At 35.0% G+C, this 16,247-nt stretch overlaps 2 protein-coding genes and 1 long non-coding RNA gene across 5 annotated transcripts in view; 1 reads left to right on the top strand and 2 right to left on the bottom strand.

Moving 5' to 3' along the window:
- Window positions 1-1,122: 1,122 nt before the first annotated feature.
- LOC100875430 (leucine-rich repeat-containing protein 57) lies at window positions 1,123-2,685 on the bottom strand. Its single transcript, XM_012295684.2, has one exon. It carries the CDS (start codon window positions 2,043-2,045, stop codon window positions 1,329-1,331), a length of 717 nt encoding a protein of 238 aa, XP_012151074.1. The 5' UTR covers window positions 2,046-2,685; the 3' UTR covers window positions 1,123-1,328.
- Window positions 2,686-3,195: 510 nt separating this feature from the next.
- Window positions 3,196-16,247, top strand: part of C3G (C3G guanyl-nucleotide exchange factor) — an 85,537-nt gene continuing 72,485 nt past the window's right edge. Inside the window, exon 1 of one of the 3 annotated variants that reach the window (XM_076531225.1) lies at window positions 3,196-3,426. Coding sequence is in view for 1 of the 3 variants with exons in the window: in XM_012295690.2 (XP_012151080.2) it covers window positions 3,393-3,426 (34 nt within the window). In the remaining 2 variants the exon portion in view is untranslated. Of the gene's footprint in view, window positions 3,427-13,192; window positions 13,330-16,247 lie in introns of those variants that run through there. The other 2 variants (XM_012295690.2, XM_012295686.2) reach the window with 2 other exon arrangements.
- LOC143264365 (uncharacterized) lies at window positions 5,235-12,377 on the bottom strand. The gene is made up of 3 exons (XR_013038081.1): window positions 12,248-12,377; window positions 7,723-7,801; window positions 5,235-5,485 (listed from the first exon to the last, which is right to left on the bottom strand). It is a non-coding gene; the product is annotated as an uncharacterized LOC143264365 (long non-coding RNA).

Here is a 16,247-nt window from a genome sequence, read left to right as displayed (position 1 = left end):
TCAACTATGACAAAAGAAAGCGTTATGGTCGAATATAATGAATTGCTTAATGAATATTGCCCCCATGTATTAAATTTGATCATATTAATTTTGTAAAATTGTAATTAAATTTAATTTCCATGATTAATTTGCAAAGAAAATGCAAATCTGGTAATCGCTTAAAGAGCGATCTTGTACGATACTATTTTATAAACGATAATTTTTAATAATATAACCTTTACGTATTATGTAAAATACAGTTACGTAGATTATTGGTTATTTACTTATTAAACAATAGTTAGATATCGAACACGCTCTAAAATTAGCTGTAATTGTGCAGTCGGCAAAAGAGTAGAATACAAATTTCTTATGCCTAATGAAGTAATACTTAAGCTACTCACGTAGTTACAAGTGAAGGGTTGCTAACTTGGAAGTTGAAGTATGCAATTTTTTTACCGTTCGCAACTCACCTGTCGATTTTTTTTTATTTAATTTCTGTAGCTCTTCCTATTGAGAAAGCAAAGGCCACATACGCCATTTTGGGATGCAAAATATCATTTGTTTTTCAATTGTAATGTTAAGTAATTTTACAATATATGACAGTTGGGAGTGCAGGTTCAAAAATGATTTTATATTTCAGAATCGTGCGGCAATAAATAAAATCAATATCAATTTATAACAGCATAATTCAGTATTGTATGAAACAATTTTTATGTAATTGTAACAAATGATTGAAAGGCGATTTTAATTTATAAAATGTATTTTAACGTAAATCAAGGTAAGCAGCAACGTGTAAATTTGATAAAATTTTGATCTTTTGATTTTACTTATTAAAATCTGATTTAAAATTTGTTGAATAAATTTCTTAATATTGGTTTGTCAATACAACGATGGTACATAATATAACGAAAACAAAACATATGTTAAATCGGGAGATAAGGTCAAAGTAGGGTTAGGTTAGGTCGTTGTATATTTATGTTACAGTTAGGTTGGGTCATTACAAGGTTAAGCTAGGATTATGTCAAGGCCTTTTTATGAAATGTATTTTATTTACACTCCTCATTTGTACATTGTAATTGTGCATAGAAACATTGTTGATAAGAATCGTACTGCAACACAGAATACAAAGTATTATATTGCAAAATGTTTAACAAAAACTACGTAATCTTTTATATCACTTGGATACTATTCAAAACACTAATTATTACAATTAAGACTTTATTTTTTGAAGTATGTTATCACAAATATCGAGTAATTACTCGAACACAATGCGGCATGATAGTTATAAAATATTTGTGTAATGCTATAGTTAACAATATGATTTATACAATAGTACACAGAAAAATATATTAAAACATCTTTTTCTTTACCGCAGTGTACCTTTCCATGTAAGTGTCATAACCATCTAAATCGGCAAACTGTTTCATCTCGAATAAATTTCCTTCGACAGAAAGAACAGAAATTTTCGAATCTTTCAAAATTTTGCTGGGTATCGCGACTAACTGTAAACAATTTTCTTCGAGCCTCAGTGTTTTTAGGCGCGAACAGTTTGCTAGTTTCTCCGAGATGGTAGATACTTGATTCTGATTAAGGTTAAGTTCAACCACATGTAACGATGCAGCCGCGTCAGGAATCGTCGTGATTCGATTTTTGGACAGGTCCAGCACATCCAGGAAATTTAAATAACAAAACATAGTGGGGAATTCGGTGATCTGGTTGTCAGATAGGTTGACGTGTTTTAAGCGCGTCAATTTCGATACAGACCATGGTATACTTCTAATCTGATTCGAACTCGCGTATAAACCCTCCAATTTCGTTAGTTTTCCGAGGGCTTCTGGTAAAGCAATCAATTTATTATGACTGATATTCAACTGCTTCAGCAAAGTAAAATTACCGATGTCGTCGGGAATACGAGTAAACTTGTTCTCGGAGAGATCCAGAGTGCGTAGCAGTGGCGCTAAGGCACGTAGATCATGTGGAAATTCGTCGAGTTTTCTTTGCGATAATTTTAACGTACCAGTCTTTTTCGCGGTTTCGTAATGCTGTCTTAAACCGGAGCTCCCCATCTTAGGTTTTTAACTTAAATTCTTATTTTTATTTTTGGTATCTTATTATTACAAGTAATAATCCTTATTTGATAGCATTTGAAAGGCATGAACAAAAAAAAGATATTTTTTGTCCAACACTTTATTTGTCGAAAATATTTCAATTCCTATGGGATTCGCGTTGATTATACATTCCGCTCCATTGCTTGGTACTCACTTATCTTTGGTACGTTTATCGTAGCGATATTAAATTACTTTTTGTTACAGATTGTACTCAATCGTGGGTTCGTTGAATTTTGTGCGGTACTGTACCGGCGTGTCGAGGAAGACTGCCGTTGCGCCGCCACTCAGATTAGTTTCAGCACGGCGATGCTTGTAATCTCAATTAATGCAACGAGCTGATCAGTGTCGTAATTTTTTGCACTTATACGCACGTGGTCTTGGAATATGTTTCGCTGGCAAAGGTCGGTCGTTCGGCGTCGTCGATGAAAATTCAATGAAATGTCAACCGAATGACAGTTCGTCGGCCATATTGGCCTAATGGCTGTGTATAGTGGACCTAGGAATATAGCGAGCGTTGAGTAAAGGGGGGAAACTTTGCGGGATGAGGCGGTGAGGTAAACTGATGCCCAATTTTGATTGGTTGCTGTTCAATGTAGCCCCAAATTAAAAAATTGAAAATTCTAAATATTAGAAACTGATTACTGAGGCATGTTGCGTGTATGACACGGTTTACACTATAATTTTTATAGCACTGTATTTAAAAATGGTATGACTTTCGAATTTCTAAATAAATAGTTGAAACTTTGGAAGTCTGATAAATAAATTTTGAAATTATTTAATTCCCAAGTTTGTTAATTTATAAATTTTAAATTTCTGAATTTTTGACTTTGAACATTTATAGATTTACAAATTTGCAAGTTTGAACATTTTTTAATTTTTCAAATAGTGTATAAAAAGATAGACACTTACTTGCCCTCGAATAAGAAGTCTGTATTAATCCGCGATTTTTGGTTTTTCATAATTGGCGGTACAGAACATGTGCGGAAAAGCAACCAATGAAACTTGGGCATCTGTTGATGTATCCCCCCTCTCGTGTCGGCTTCTCACTCCTTGTCCACAACCGTGGCTGACAATACATCGCTATATTCCCTAAGTTCGTGCCGTGTACGAATCTCGGCCGCGTGATGGCGGTCCTGGCGCTCGCGCCTCGAAAGATGGCTGACAAACGAAGATGTAGCGGTGCACGTCGGGTTTACATCAGACTGAAAACGCCGCGGCAACCACTGGTGTGTAGTTTACGATGCGGTCATTCGCGGAAATGGTGAGATAGTGTTGTGGTTCGAGAGGACATACTACCGGGTAGCGATGGCCTCCACGCCGAAGTCGGAGAAGCATGCAGGTAAGTGATACTTGCGCTATGACCTATACGCTGAAAACGAACGTACGATGTTCCATAACAACGGCGAACCCGGCCGCCTTCATCGTTCCTTTTTTCTTTCATCTTGTCAGTCAAGTTTTTATTTGCTCGCGAGACGAACGTCACCGAGCGAGGAAGTTCTTAAACTTTCGTTTCATTCGATCGAGTATCGCGGCAACGAAAAATGTTAACGGGAGCGGATCATTCGCTGACGCTACCGGACGCGAAACGTCAAAAGCATATGCGTGTGCCCCGAAGCACGCCTCTTCTATCGTGTCTCTTTCTACCCTTCTTCTTCACCGTACATTGTGTATCGTAGATACGGATACTTGTCTCGTACTTGCAAAGATGTATAATGTACCTTTCGACAAACATTACGCTCGAATACCAATCAGCCGATAACCGCTCGGTAAATCAGCGCAGCTTCTCTCGTTCGATTCATCGAGATCACAAAGCGGTCCGCGCGTCCTTTCAATTTTCGAAATTACAATTCTCGAAGTTACAATTTTCTGTCAGGAATTTTTATTTTGTTCAAAGAAACTGTATATTTACAAAAATTTTATGTGATAAATGTTCGATTTTTTTGGAAAAATCGATTCGAGAATTGATTGTAAATCGAATCATGGCAGCCATTTTCCTCATAAAATCGAAATAAGGATATAAATAAAATATGATATTTGTCCGTAAAGGAAGTTTTATGAACTATCTTATTTGTTTTATATTTTATTTAATAGCGTTTTATCGTCTTTTAAAATGGATTAGCAAATGAAGTTTCATTTATAATATTAACGTCGTCTTTGATGACAGTCTTTAAGGATTAACGTTCACATTTACGAGCTTTGAATGTCTTATAGATTAGAAAAATTATAATGGAGATTTTAGTGTTATCGTTGTATTATCGTATTCAAAGATGATTTTCATATTTATGGTACCAGTGATTTCCGAAAGAAAAATGTAATTAAAGACAGACTTTTCGCAGTTCACGGATTCTTAGATTTGTTCTGATGATTTAGCAATTGTCTTTGAAAAACGGACCATACATTTTGTAGAGAATGCACGTCGTAATAATACATGGTCGCCTGGAGAGTGTGTCAATAAACCGTCCACGCGCCAGGGGCGAGCCCAATGTAATTCGAACAGCTGCCCGCGTCACGAGTTTTCTAGCCCGCGTTCGCACCCCTCAAACAAAGAGTTACCCCCCTCTTCTTATGGTCGACACGATAGTATTTTCATGGCGATGAATGCTCAAAACAGCGAAATATTTACTTTTCTCAAATTTCTGAATCCCATACATTTTCTTTAATAGACATAACTGCACCCCTTGAAACGATATATAATTTTAAATATTAAAAAAATAAATGTTAACGATTTGTGTAGGTGAGTTAAAGTACATGTATATATAATAGCTGTATATTTAATATTACATATACACATACAAAATTAATAAAACTTATTTGATATTTTTCTGAATTACATGTATATGTAATATTAAATATACAGCTATTACATATACATGTAATATCAAAAAAATAACAAATAAGTTTTTCGTTTATTAATTTTAATTTAGGTAAATTTAAAGTAGTTTACATAAACATTTTCAGTTTTAATACGATTAAAAAATTGTATCATCAAATGTAAAGTGTATTCTATTATGATTATTAGAAGTAAGAAAAAAAAGGGAATATGTGATCGAATTATTGATTTATCTTTATGGGGAAGATAAAGGAGTTTTGGAAATAATTATCGTGATCGTTATCTGTAATTGACAAGAAATACTTAAAATCACGTGGTTAGTTGTGGTCATCGCGGTTTTATTTGGACATTGTACAATAACAGGTGCAACTTATCAGAACCGATACGTTCGAGCTAGCAGCAGAGCTGCTGATGGACAGACACGCTTAAGTAAAGGCAGTTTGATCAATTTGTCGGATAACGAGTAGCAACTAACTCGCTACCCTACGTCATATGTCGGTGGGTAATTGCGTTTAATGCGAGTTGATTTGTTGTTGGTTGAAATCATAGCGTGTTATGGCTGCTGACTCTGAAAAATAGATCCGTTAATATCAACCCTTTCATTGCGAAGTCGTACGATAATCATCAGTGCTGAGTAACAATGAGATACTAATTATTTTCTTCGAGGAAATGTTTCGTTGTGGAATTTTTTAGGTTTCGGAATTTGGAGTTTTAGATCTTTAGAGGTTTGATGGTCGGGAAATTTTAGAATTTGGGGAGTTGGAACTTTTTAATTTTGGGACTTCGGAATTTTTTAAATTTAGAGTTTTAGAAGTTTAGAATTTTAGGGGCTTGAGAGTTTGGGGATTTTTTAACTTTGGGACTTTTTAATTTTGGGACTTTGGAATTTTTTAAATTTAGAGTTTTAGAAGTTTAGAATTTTAGGAGCTTGAGAGTTTGGGCATTTTTTAACTTTGGGACTTTGTAATTTTGGGACTTTGGAATATTTTAAATTTAGAGTTTTAGAAGTTTGGAATTTTAGGGGCTTGAGAGTTTGGGCATTTTTTAACTTTGGGACTTTGTAATTTTGGGACATTGGAATATTTTAAATTTAGAGTTTTAGAAATTTAGAATTTTAGGGGCTTGAGAGTTTGGGGATTTTTTAATTTTGGGACTTGGTAATTTTGGAAATTTAGAGTTTTAGAGGTTTAGAATTTTAAACTTTAATCCTTCAAAACTCTGAAACTTCGTTAGCTCCTACAAAACCGTACAACTCCAAGATCACTTAATAAATCTACTTTTAACCTTCATTACATATTAAAAGAAATAGAACTCCTTTTTATAAGTACCCTTTCCAATTAATTCTTTCATTGCTTTTTCGTTCGCATTGCCCTTTTCTTAAATCATTTGAATATCTTCGAATTATATTCGACTGAATGGGAGTATGGGGTGAAGTACGCCGGTAATTAAACTGTTAATTGCGCTGCTCAAAGTAATTAAGGAAGAACGGGAAATTGCATTGCTGTATAATTCAAGAGTGCGATTAATAATCATTTGCAATTAATCGTAAGTTGGATTTAATAATTGGCTAATGTCACGCTTATTGCCGGATAGAGAACAAATATTTTAAATGGCGCCTGCTAAATAATAGAAGAAAATTCTCAGACGAGAACTCACAGAAATTAACACTAAACCTACTTACTCCGAAATTAAAAATGGAGTTGAAAAATAAATAAGCCAATGATAAAACATAAATTAATGTACTTTTCCGACGTATTGTGTATTAGTTCATCTTCATGAAGATTAGCAAAGATTTTAAAGACATTATCTTAATAAATTTTGTAAGTAAAAATGGAAAACTTGTAAAAGGGTAATTTAACCTTTCTTGTAAGTAGGAAAAGGAGATTAGCCTACATATTTTTGAAACTAAAATAACAAGTATCCAGGAAATGTGTTCTCAAGAGGAAGAGCTTATATTTTACATGTTAGAAGCTTACAAGCTTGTTTACGTTTACTCACACACGTGTAAACAGTTAATGAGAGACTTTAAAAGGGACATTTTCATACGAGAGTCTTTAGGAGATATAAGTGATTTATGTATGGTGATTATTTATGCATGGAGGGGTTTATATAAGCAACGTTGCACGTAACTTTATTAAAAAGTTGTTGTGGCTCTTAACTCATTAACTGGCGACTGTTTTTGTTAGGTTTCGTTTGCATATTTTCGTACTTTCTTATTTTCGAGGTACGAACTGTATCAAATTATCGGGTTATTGAAGTATCAAGTCTTTAAGGTATCAAATTATCATATTATTAAATTACCAAATTATTAAGTTACTAAATTATCAAGTTTCCAAATTTCTAAATTTCCACATTTCTAAATTTCCAAATTTCCAAATTTCCAAATTTCCAAATTACCAAATTTCCAAATTACCAAATTTCCAAATCACCAAATTTCCAAATCACCAAATTTCCAAATCACCAAATTTCCAAATCACCAAATTTCCAAATTACCAAATTTTCAAATCACCAAATTACCAGTTTACCAAATTACCAAATTACCAAATTACCAAATTACCAAATTACCAAATTACCAAATTATCAAATTACCAAATTACCAAATTACCAAATTACCAAATTACCAAAGTACCAAATTACCAAATCACCAAATTTTCAAATATTTTTTCAATCCTTATATTACCAATTTTCCACAGTCCTCAATTCCTAAATTCACCAATTTCCAAATTCCCCAATTCTCAAATTTCCATATCCTCAAATCCCCAAATCCCAAAGTCCTCAAATTCTGCTTTTAAATTTCTAACCCACCTCTAAGTTTTCCCCAAATTAACCCATTTCCAAGTGCTGAGTATCATCATAAATCCTCTCCCACATCAGAAATTTGTACCTAAAATTTTAACAAAGAATCACAGAAGTTCCATGAATCTGAAAAATGATTTAATTTCAAGTAACCTACCGAGCGATTAAGCGCTCGACCACGGTTTAAAAAACGAAATAGAAATGAATTCTCGTAGAAACTTTTTTTTATTCCCCCGTTATACCAGACCCCCATGACCATCAACGAGTCACGTTTCTCCTGTACACGCGATCACGTACATAAAAGTACCTAGTCTCGAATGTTTTCTCTCCAGGACCACGTGTATACCAGCAAACAAGTTTGCTTCAAACTCAGTCAGTCATTGATTAAATCTGAAAAGCAACCATCGAAGTTACGACTCGAACAGCATTGCCACCGCTGGGATATCGATGAGAAGAACGTTGCAAAAGCAAAACCAACTCGACATCAATTTTTATTCCGTAGACAACGTGTGCTTTTAACGAAACACGTATAAATAGAGTGTACGTATTTCGCGGTGCAAACAAAAACCGAAACATTGCTGTCGAAACGAAATCGAGATGTATGGGTTGAATGGAAATGTTTTTACATGTTCGAGTTTGTAACGAAACTTAGGATCAGTAATGGATACCCAATTAACAACGTACTCGTCGATTGATGGAACGAAAACAATTACTCTTCAGCTTTTTGTTTTCTCAGGAAGTCTCGAACGCGTGGATTTATCGATTGTGAAATAAAAGTGTGGGGAGGATTGGTGTGGACAGTTGGAGGCAATTTGGTATTTTGCGAATTTAAGAAATTTTTATATCTGGAAATGTAAGGGTCGATGAATGGAAACAGCTACTCTTCAGCTTTTTGTATTCTGAAGAAGTCTGGAATTTATCGATTGTGACGATATAAAAGTACGAATAGGTAGGATGTGGCTGGTGTGGACAGTTGGAGGCAATTTGGTATTTTGTGAATTTAAGAAATTTTGATATTTGGAAATGTAAGGGTCGATGAATGGAAACAGCTACTCTTCAGCTTTTTGTTCTCTGAAGAAGTCTGGAATTTATCGATTGTGACGATATAAAAGTACGAATAGGTAGGATGTGGCTGGTGTGGACAGTTGAAAGCAATTTGGTATTTTGCGAATTCAAGAAATTTTGATATCTGGAAATGTAGCGACAAATGGAACGAAAATAGTCCTCTTCAGGGCTGTGTTTTCTTAGTGAGTCTGGAATGAATGAACGTCCCTGTGGATTTATCGATTGTGTCGATACAAAAATAGCAACGAGTAGGATAGCTAGTATGGAAAATTAGAGGTTTGATAATTTAGACCTTTGCAAAGATAACAAACTTGAAAATTTGGCTATTTGGAAATGTGGAGATCTGAAAATTAGAATTTTTGGAAATCCAGAGATTTGACAATTAGAGAGTTTGAAAATTAGACAATTTCGAAGACTTAGAATTTGGAAATTTACAAACTTAAATATTCTCAACCTTGGAAACCTAAGAATTTACAAACTTGAAATCCAGAAATTTGAACATTTAGAAATTTGCTCTATGCAAAGCTGGTAATCAGCTAATACTATTTTTCGCACATAAAAAGTTCATTCACGAACACGAAATTTTATCAATTTGCAAACCTGAAATTTCATCAATTTACAAGCAAAAAATTTGCAAACTCGCAAATGAGAAAACTCAAACATGAAAATTGTTAGTCTATTACCAAACTAAAATGACTACTGATTACACGAGTCAGTGCACCCACGTTAAAATCACGGCCAAACATAGACCATCCTGCATCAAACGACGATGCAGTGATCGTTGAAGAGGGTGCACGAGTTCAGCAGTCGGGTAGATTCATGAATATGCAAGCATTTTCACGTTTCGTCGAGCAGACCCGTACACGAGGATTAGAGGGAACGTCAGCCACGTGCGAAAACCGATCTACGCACGTGCTATGGTTGATCCTAATTTAGCCGTTGATCCGAAGGGAACCCATCGCCTTGATTTTTACTCACACCACAAAGAGACTCTCTTCTTCAGAGAAATTAGTCATTCGTTATCGTTTCGTTATCGTACGGTATTGTCGTAGCGTGTGATAATCGCGAGATATCTCGATTGTCTAGTTGGTATAGCGAAACGCACGTACGTCAAGCTTTTCTTATGTACTTCGCGAAGTAGAACTGAAGCAGGAAGTTCGAGGATACGTTGCTTTGATGCCTCATAGGCGGAATCGAGATGGTTGTGCAATTCATTTTGAAGAGACGTAAGTTCAAAGTTCCTTAATATCAATAATATTTTGAGGAGTTAATCTGCTTTGGTTGGAGGTTGAATGGAGGTTACTTCTTTCGGATCGTGATGTAATTAGGAATTAGGGTGATCTGATGGGGTGGTTGTATTTATGTAAGGAATGTAAGATATAGGGTGCATATAGCTTCAAAGCAATAGCTTGCAAAGTATGCAAATTCTAAATTAAAAATTTTCAAATCCAAATTTCCAATATTCTCAGTTTTCATATTTCCAAATTATTAAATTCCACTTTTAAAAATTTCCAAATCTGCAAATTCCTAGATCTCTAAATTTCTAGATTTGCAAATTTTCAGATCTCTAAATTTCCAAATCTCCAGATTCCCAAATCCTCAAATCCTCAAATTTTCAAATCCCCAAATCCTCAAATCCCCAACTCCTCAAATTCCCAAATTTTCAAATCCCCAAATCCTCAAATCCCTAAATTCTCAAATCCTCAAATTCCCAAATCCTCAAATTCCCAAATTCCCAAATTCTCAAATCCCCAAATCCTCAAATTCCCAAATCCTCAAATTCCCAAATCCTCAAATTCCCAAATTCTCGAATCCCCAAATTCTCAAATCCCCAAATTCTCAAATCTCCAAATCCTCAAACCCCGAATCCCCAAATCCCCGAATCCTCAAATCACCCAATCCCCAAATTTGCAAACAAAATGTCTACCTTCCCATCTTTCCAAACCTCAAACTTCCAAATTTCCAAATTTCCAAATACCCAAAATTTCTCCTCACTCGCCCAAGTTAAAAGTAGCATAGTTAAAATGGGTATGAAGGTTACAGTTGATGTGGGACTCGCACAACTTTGTACGTTATATCCATTTTTAATTGACGTATAAATAAGAGTGATTTAGCCGGTCTGCGTTCCTATTCGACACGTGCAAAAATATTGCGTGGCTTTCGAGCCTGTTCGATTTTCTTGGACATCGTATAAGCAGCGTATTTAGAATCCGAATATTTAGATCAAGTACGAGACTATTGAGACATTCCTTCGTTTTCTGCTATATCTACGAATTTCTCATCAAACGTTATCTTGTTTTTTCTTCGTTTATCCTGATAACATTATGAAACATTATTATTATAGTGTTGTATATTATAGTGCGATATCACTATCGTGTTAAGTGTACATAGTACATCTGTAAAAGTAATAGATTTTTCTTCCGCTTTCTGATAAAGTGAAAACTCAGACAAGATACTGAAATAGAAATTTTGATATGTGTAATACATTTTACAAAGATAGAATTACAAGGAGAAAATTGATTTTATTTTCTTTGAAAAATTGAACTTTGTATCGATGCAAATTACTCGTACAATATTTAAGAGTACAGTGAGATAAATTATAGCAATCGCGTTAACATACGAAAAAAGTTTTTTGAAGATTTGTGTGATCGACCTCTTTGAACTTTATAGATAAGCGAATTGTATTAAGTAATCAATTATATGAGAAGAAATAACTCATTTGAATTGTGATGGAAATGCGATAATAGAGATAACATCGATAGCTGAGATCAAACCGAATTATGAGATTTTGTGCTCACCCCTGAACAAAGAAACTGATGTTAGATCACCACCTGTCTCCCCAACTTGTGTATGTTTTTTACTTCATATTAAAAATACAATATGTTAAGTTTATATAGATGCTAAAATTTATTACTGTCACATACGAAAGTATAACATTCTTCAGTATGCGTATGCAAAAATATGCAACATGTGTATATGAACACATATGAATATAAAACGTTCCTTGCTGTTTATTCTACGCATCTTCCAAAACTGGTTCTGTGTCAAAAAATTTTATCAACAAGAAGACATTTTATTTTAGAACATTATTGCACTAAATGATCTATATTCCTAAGCTTTTTAATAAACAAATATTTATTTAAACAGATGAAGTGTTTTAAAATTAAACCTTGGTCTCACGACAAAATGCATCGTAATCAGTTATCTCAAAGACGGCAGTGTTTTGTTTGAAAACAGATGGCTAGAAAATAATCTGGAATAAAATGACTCGAAATGATCCTCCGAAGGGCGTAGAGCCTACAAGGGTTCGAAAGAGAAGAAACGTTAGAAAATGAAATCCGTAGGATCGTTTTCTTACGAAAGGCAATCCAATTTACGGTGCAGTGGCAATGACAATGCCATCGCGTATTGCGAGCGAGCGAGAGGTTCTTGAAAAAAAAGAAGACAGAGGAAAAGTAGTTCTTCTGACCGTCGTATGCTGACACAGTGCTGCAGGGGTCCGCAAATAAATTGTGTCTCCTCCGTCCTCCCGGTCGTCTCCTCTTCCTCACTCTTTCATCTTTGAAATAAAGAACGAGCCATAAGTGAGTCTGCCTCTGTGCGAGCTCTTTTGTCCCTCTCCTTCTCTGTTAACCCTCTCGCTGTCCATCTCCGTCTTCATCATCGTCCATCTTCCTCTTACTCCCTGAAGTAGCCTCCTCCTTCCCTCTCGCGGACTTTTGCTCGCCTGCCTGCTCTCCTCTCTCTGACCCGTTAAAATAGACAAGCCTTCTTTCCCGGCCAAAGTCACAGATATTACCGGGACGATCCTACAGTGGACGGACGGTACACCAGTGACCACCACGGTTCACCTCTGATTCGCGAGCGGAATACCTGTTTGGAACTTGATATCTGCGCCAGATTTACGCTTTGGTGCTCTCCGTAGACGAAAGTGACCATCTAGACGCGGTCACCAGCTACAACGGGAAACTTCACCGAAATTTTCCGCAATCTTAAGCTTCTTCACCTGTGTCAGTTCATCTTTTGCGAAGTTGGATTGGAGAAATTGTTTCGCACCGATAGTTCACCTTTTGTGATGGTCAATGTGAGATTACCTCAACGTACCGATTTCGGTTAATCTCTTGTGATGTCCAAAGTGAGATTACCTCAACGTACCGATTTCGGTTAATCTTTTATGATGTCCAAAGTGAGATTACATCAACGTACCGATTTTGGTTGATCTTTTGTGAGAGATTGCTACGATCTTCCGTGATTCTCTGCAAGAAGTTATCGATTCTTGACCGAAGTTCGGTGATGTTCGTGAACGATGTTTGTACGGGTGAACTATGTTCCGGTGAACTATGGAACGTGTATTTATGACAGACAGTGACGAGGATCCGTGATGGAAGTTTGGTGACCGATGGTGAAGCAAATTGATGGAACATGTGTATACTGTTACGTCGGAAGTGAAGTTTCTCGGTCATTTGTCGTGGCATTGTTGGGAAGATTTATGAAGTGATCGATGGTTGCCAGATCGAACTCGAATAATCTGTTACTGGATTATGTGTACTGGTAATGCGAACTTAATTTTTGATCGTGTTAGGTTGTTGGGGGATTCACGGTGGGATTAATTGAAGGATCGAGTGTCGATAACCTGTGTAGTTACTCTGGGAACAGGGTTTCGCTTCATCGTGGTTGATGAATTATGTTGCGAATTTAGTGTTTAATAGCGAGTTCGTTTGAGAAATTTATAGAGATTTATAGGTTCTAAATTTTTCTGAATTGTGATAGTGTACAATTTTTTAATTTGAAAATTGGTGATGGCAATATAACGAGAGTTTGCTTGTGAAGCAGTGGTGAGCATTTTTAATGGGGATATCAATTTTTTTATGGGGATTCCACAATTTTAAATTTGGAAATTTTTCAATTCGGTGATTTGGAAATCTAGGAATTTGGAAATCTAGGGAATTTGGAGACCCAGAGAATTTTGAGATCTAGGGAATTTCGAGATTTAGAAAGGTGGAAATCTAGGGATTTGAATATCTAGGGAATTTTGAGATCCAGGAAATTTTGAGATCTAGGGAATTTGGAGATCTAAAGATTTGGAAATCTAGGGAATTTGGAGATCTGCGAAAATTTTGAGATCTGGGAAAATTTTAAGATCTGCGAAAATTTGGAGATCTGAGGAAATTTAATATCTAGGGAATTTCGAGATCTGGGAGATTTGATAATATAATGATTTGGGGATTTAGAAATTTGGTAATCTGCTAATGTGGAATTTGAAATTATTAAATTTTACAACTTAAGAAAGTTTCAAAGCTTAAAAACTTAAAAACTCAAAAATGCAAAATTTTAAAAATTAAAAAATGTGAATATCTGAAAATTTAAAAATGTCAACGTTCCAAATGTCGAGATCGACTCCTAATTAGTGGTCTTTTTAAAATTAAATCTACTAATATATTGAACATCTTCGAAACTCGATAAAATTCACCTGGAACCAAGTTCTCCCATTTTCGTGCAATATTAAAAGCCAAACGGAATTTCAAATCGATACAGGATTTGGAAGATTGAAGACAAATATTATCTTCGCTTTTCGAGAGCTATATCGAGAGTTCGGTGGATCGATCGGGAACTTTAGAAGTCGAGGATAAATGTTTCGTATTCCAGTTACTTGGAGAGCAAAGTTCTCAGCTGCTTCAAAGAGTGATTTGTAGCTTCGTGAACCAAATCGAAGCCAGCTTCGCAAAATGCTGAGAATGTTGAGTCTTGTTCGTTGACCCGAAGATAAAATTGTTTCAGAAACGTTTCAGGAAGCGTTTCGGGACGTAACACAAACTATCATCGTATTTAATACTACTTAGTTAGTGTACGCGTTTATGCTAGAGCCGTTGATTGATACCGATTGATTCGATTGGAAGCTGTGTTTATTATCGATCGATAATAGCGTGCGAGATTAGAACAGTTTGACGTTTAACAGTGAATGAAATGTGATGAATGAAGGTGTCGGAATTTCGACAATGTTGTTTCTGAATGGGGATAAATGTTTTTGGTTATATGTATTTTAAAATAAATCAGACTCTTTAATAACTAGAAAGAAAAATACATTGATTTTATTTTATGATATATTTTATTTAATTTTATTTTGTGACATACAAAATTTAGGACAATAGAGTTTTTTATTAAATGGACATTTTTATAATTTTATTTTAGTTATGTCATTTAACTATTTAATTTGGTTATGTCATTTAACTATTTTATTTTAGCTATGTCATTCAGTTATTTCATTAAATTTCTTCACAAAAAAACATTGAGTTAAATGAATATATAATCAATTTTTAATCAGTTGTTTTTACTTTATGAAAGATATAATAAGTTACTGAATTCGTGAAGAATAGAATATTTGTAAAATTCTGCAGAAAAATCTCGACGAGAGTGTCGCAACAGATGTACGTTAACGTGTACGTAATCGACGAATTCGAGCAAACAACGGTCAGATAAATCGGTATCGTTGAATGGACGAGATACCCGCTTGCCAAACGATCGTCTCCGCTTCAGATGTTGGTGTCCCACCGAATCGATCGTATTTTTCCGCAAAGCGGAGATTAAAAGATCTCCGTGATGCTCTTGACGACCTACATGCCGGGCGATCTGGAGCAAACGGAACGTAGATGCTGCGTAATAAACGATCAAGGCCCGATTAGTTAGCGGAACAAGTGCTTTAATGCGTTCAAGACCAATGACGCACCCTGTGCGTCTTGCAGATAGTTTTTTATTAACTCTTACTAATAAAATTAAGATTTGAGTTATTTTCATTAGGTCACACTTGGTCAGGTTACTCACTTGGCAAAATCATTCTTTTATCAAAATTCGTAACAAAATCGTTGATGAAATCATTCATTATCAAAATCACGTTTGGCTCTCGTTAACAAAATTATGATTTGATTAAAACTCTCACTGATCAAATTATGTTTTGATATGGTCACTCACTAACAAGATTATATTTGATCAAAATTCTCATTAACAGAATCATAGTTTGATCAGGTCATTCATTAACAAAATCAATATTTGATCAAGATTTACCCTATCAAAGTCACATATTGATCAAGTCTCTCCCTAATGAAATCCCATTTTGATTGACTCTCATTATTAGAATCACACATTAATCAAGACTCTCACTATCAAAATCATAATTCAAACAAGTCACTCACTAACAAAACTATATTTGATCAAGATTTTCCCTATCGGAGTCACATGTTGATCAAGTCTCTCCCTAACAAAATTTCATCTTGATTGACCTTCACTATCAGAATCACACATCAATCGAGACTCTCACTAACAAAATTATACTTCAATCAAGTCATTCATTAATAAAATTATATTTGATCAAGATTTTCCCTATCAGAGCCACATGTTGATCAAGTCTCTCCCTAACAAAATACCACTTTCATCGACTTTCACTATCAAAACCACACATCAATCATCTCACCAAC

The sequence above is a fragment of the Megachile rotundata genome, chromosome 4 (genome assembly GCF_050947335.1).
Source record: "Megachile rotundata isolate GNS110a chromosome 4, iyMegRotu1, whole genome shotgun sequence".
Lineage (NCBI taxonomy): Eukaryota > Metazoa > Arthropoda > Insecta > Hymenoptera > Megachilidae > Megachile > Megachile rotundata.
Note: the sequence above shows the minus strand (reverse complement) of the source record. Positions and strands in the feature narration are given on the sequence as shown.

Excerpts from the sequence above, each read along its gene's own strand:
- LOC100875430 (XM_012295684.2), bottom strand. The coding sequence starts at position 2,045 with ATGGGGAGCTCCGGTTTAAGACAGCATTACGAAACCGCGAAAAAGACT.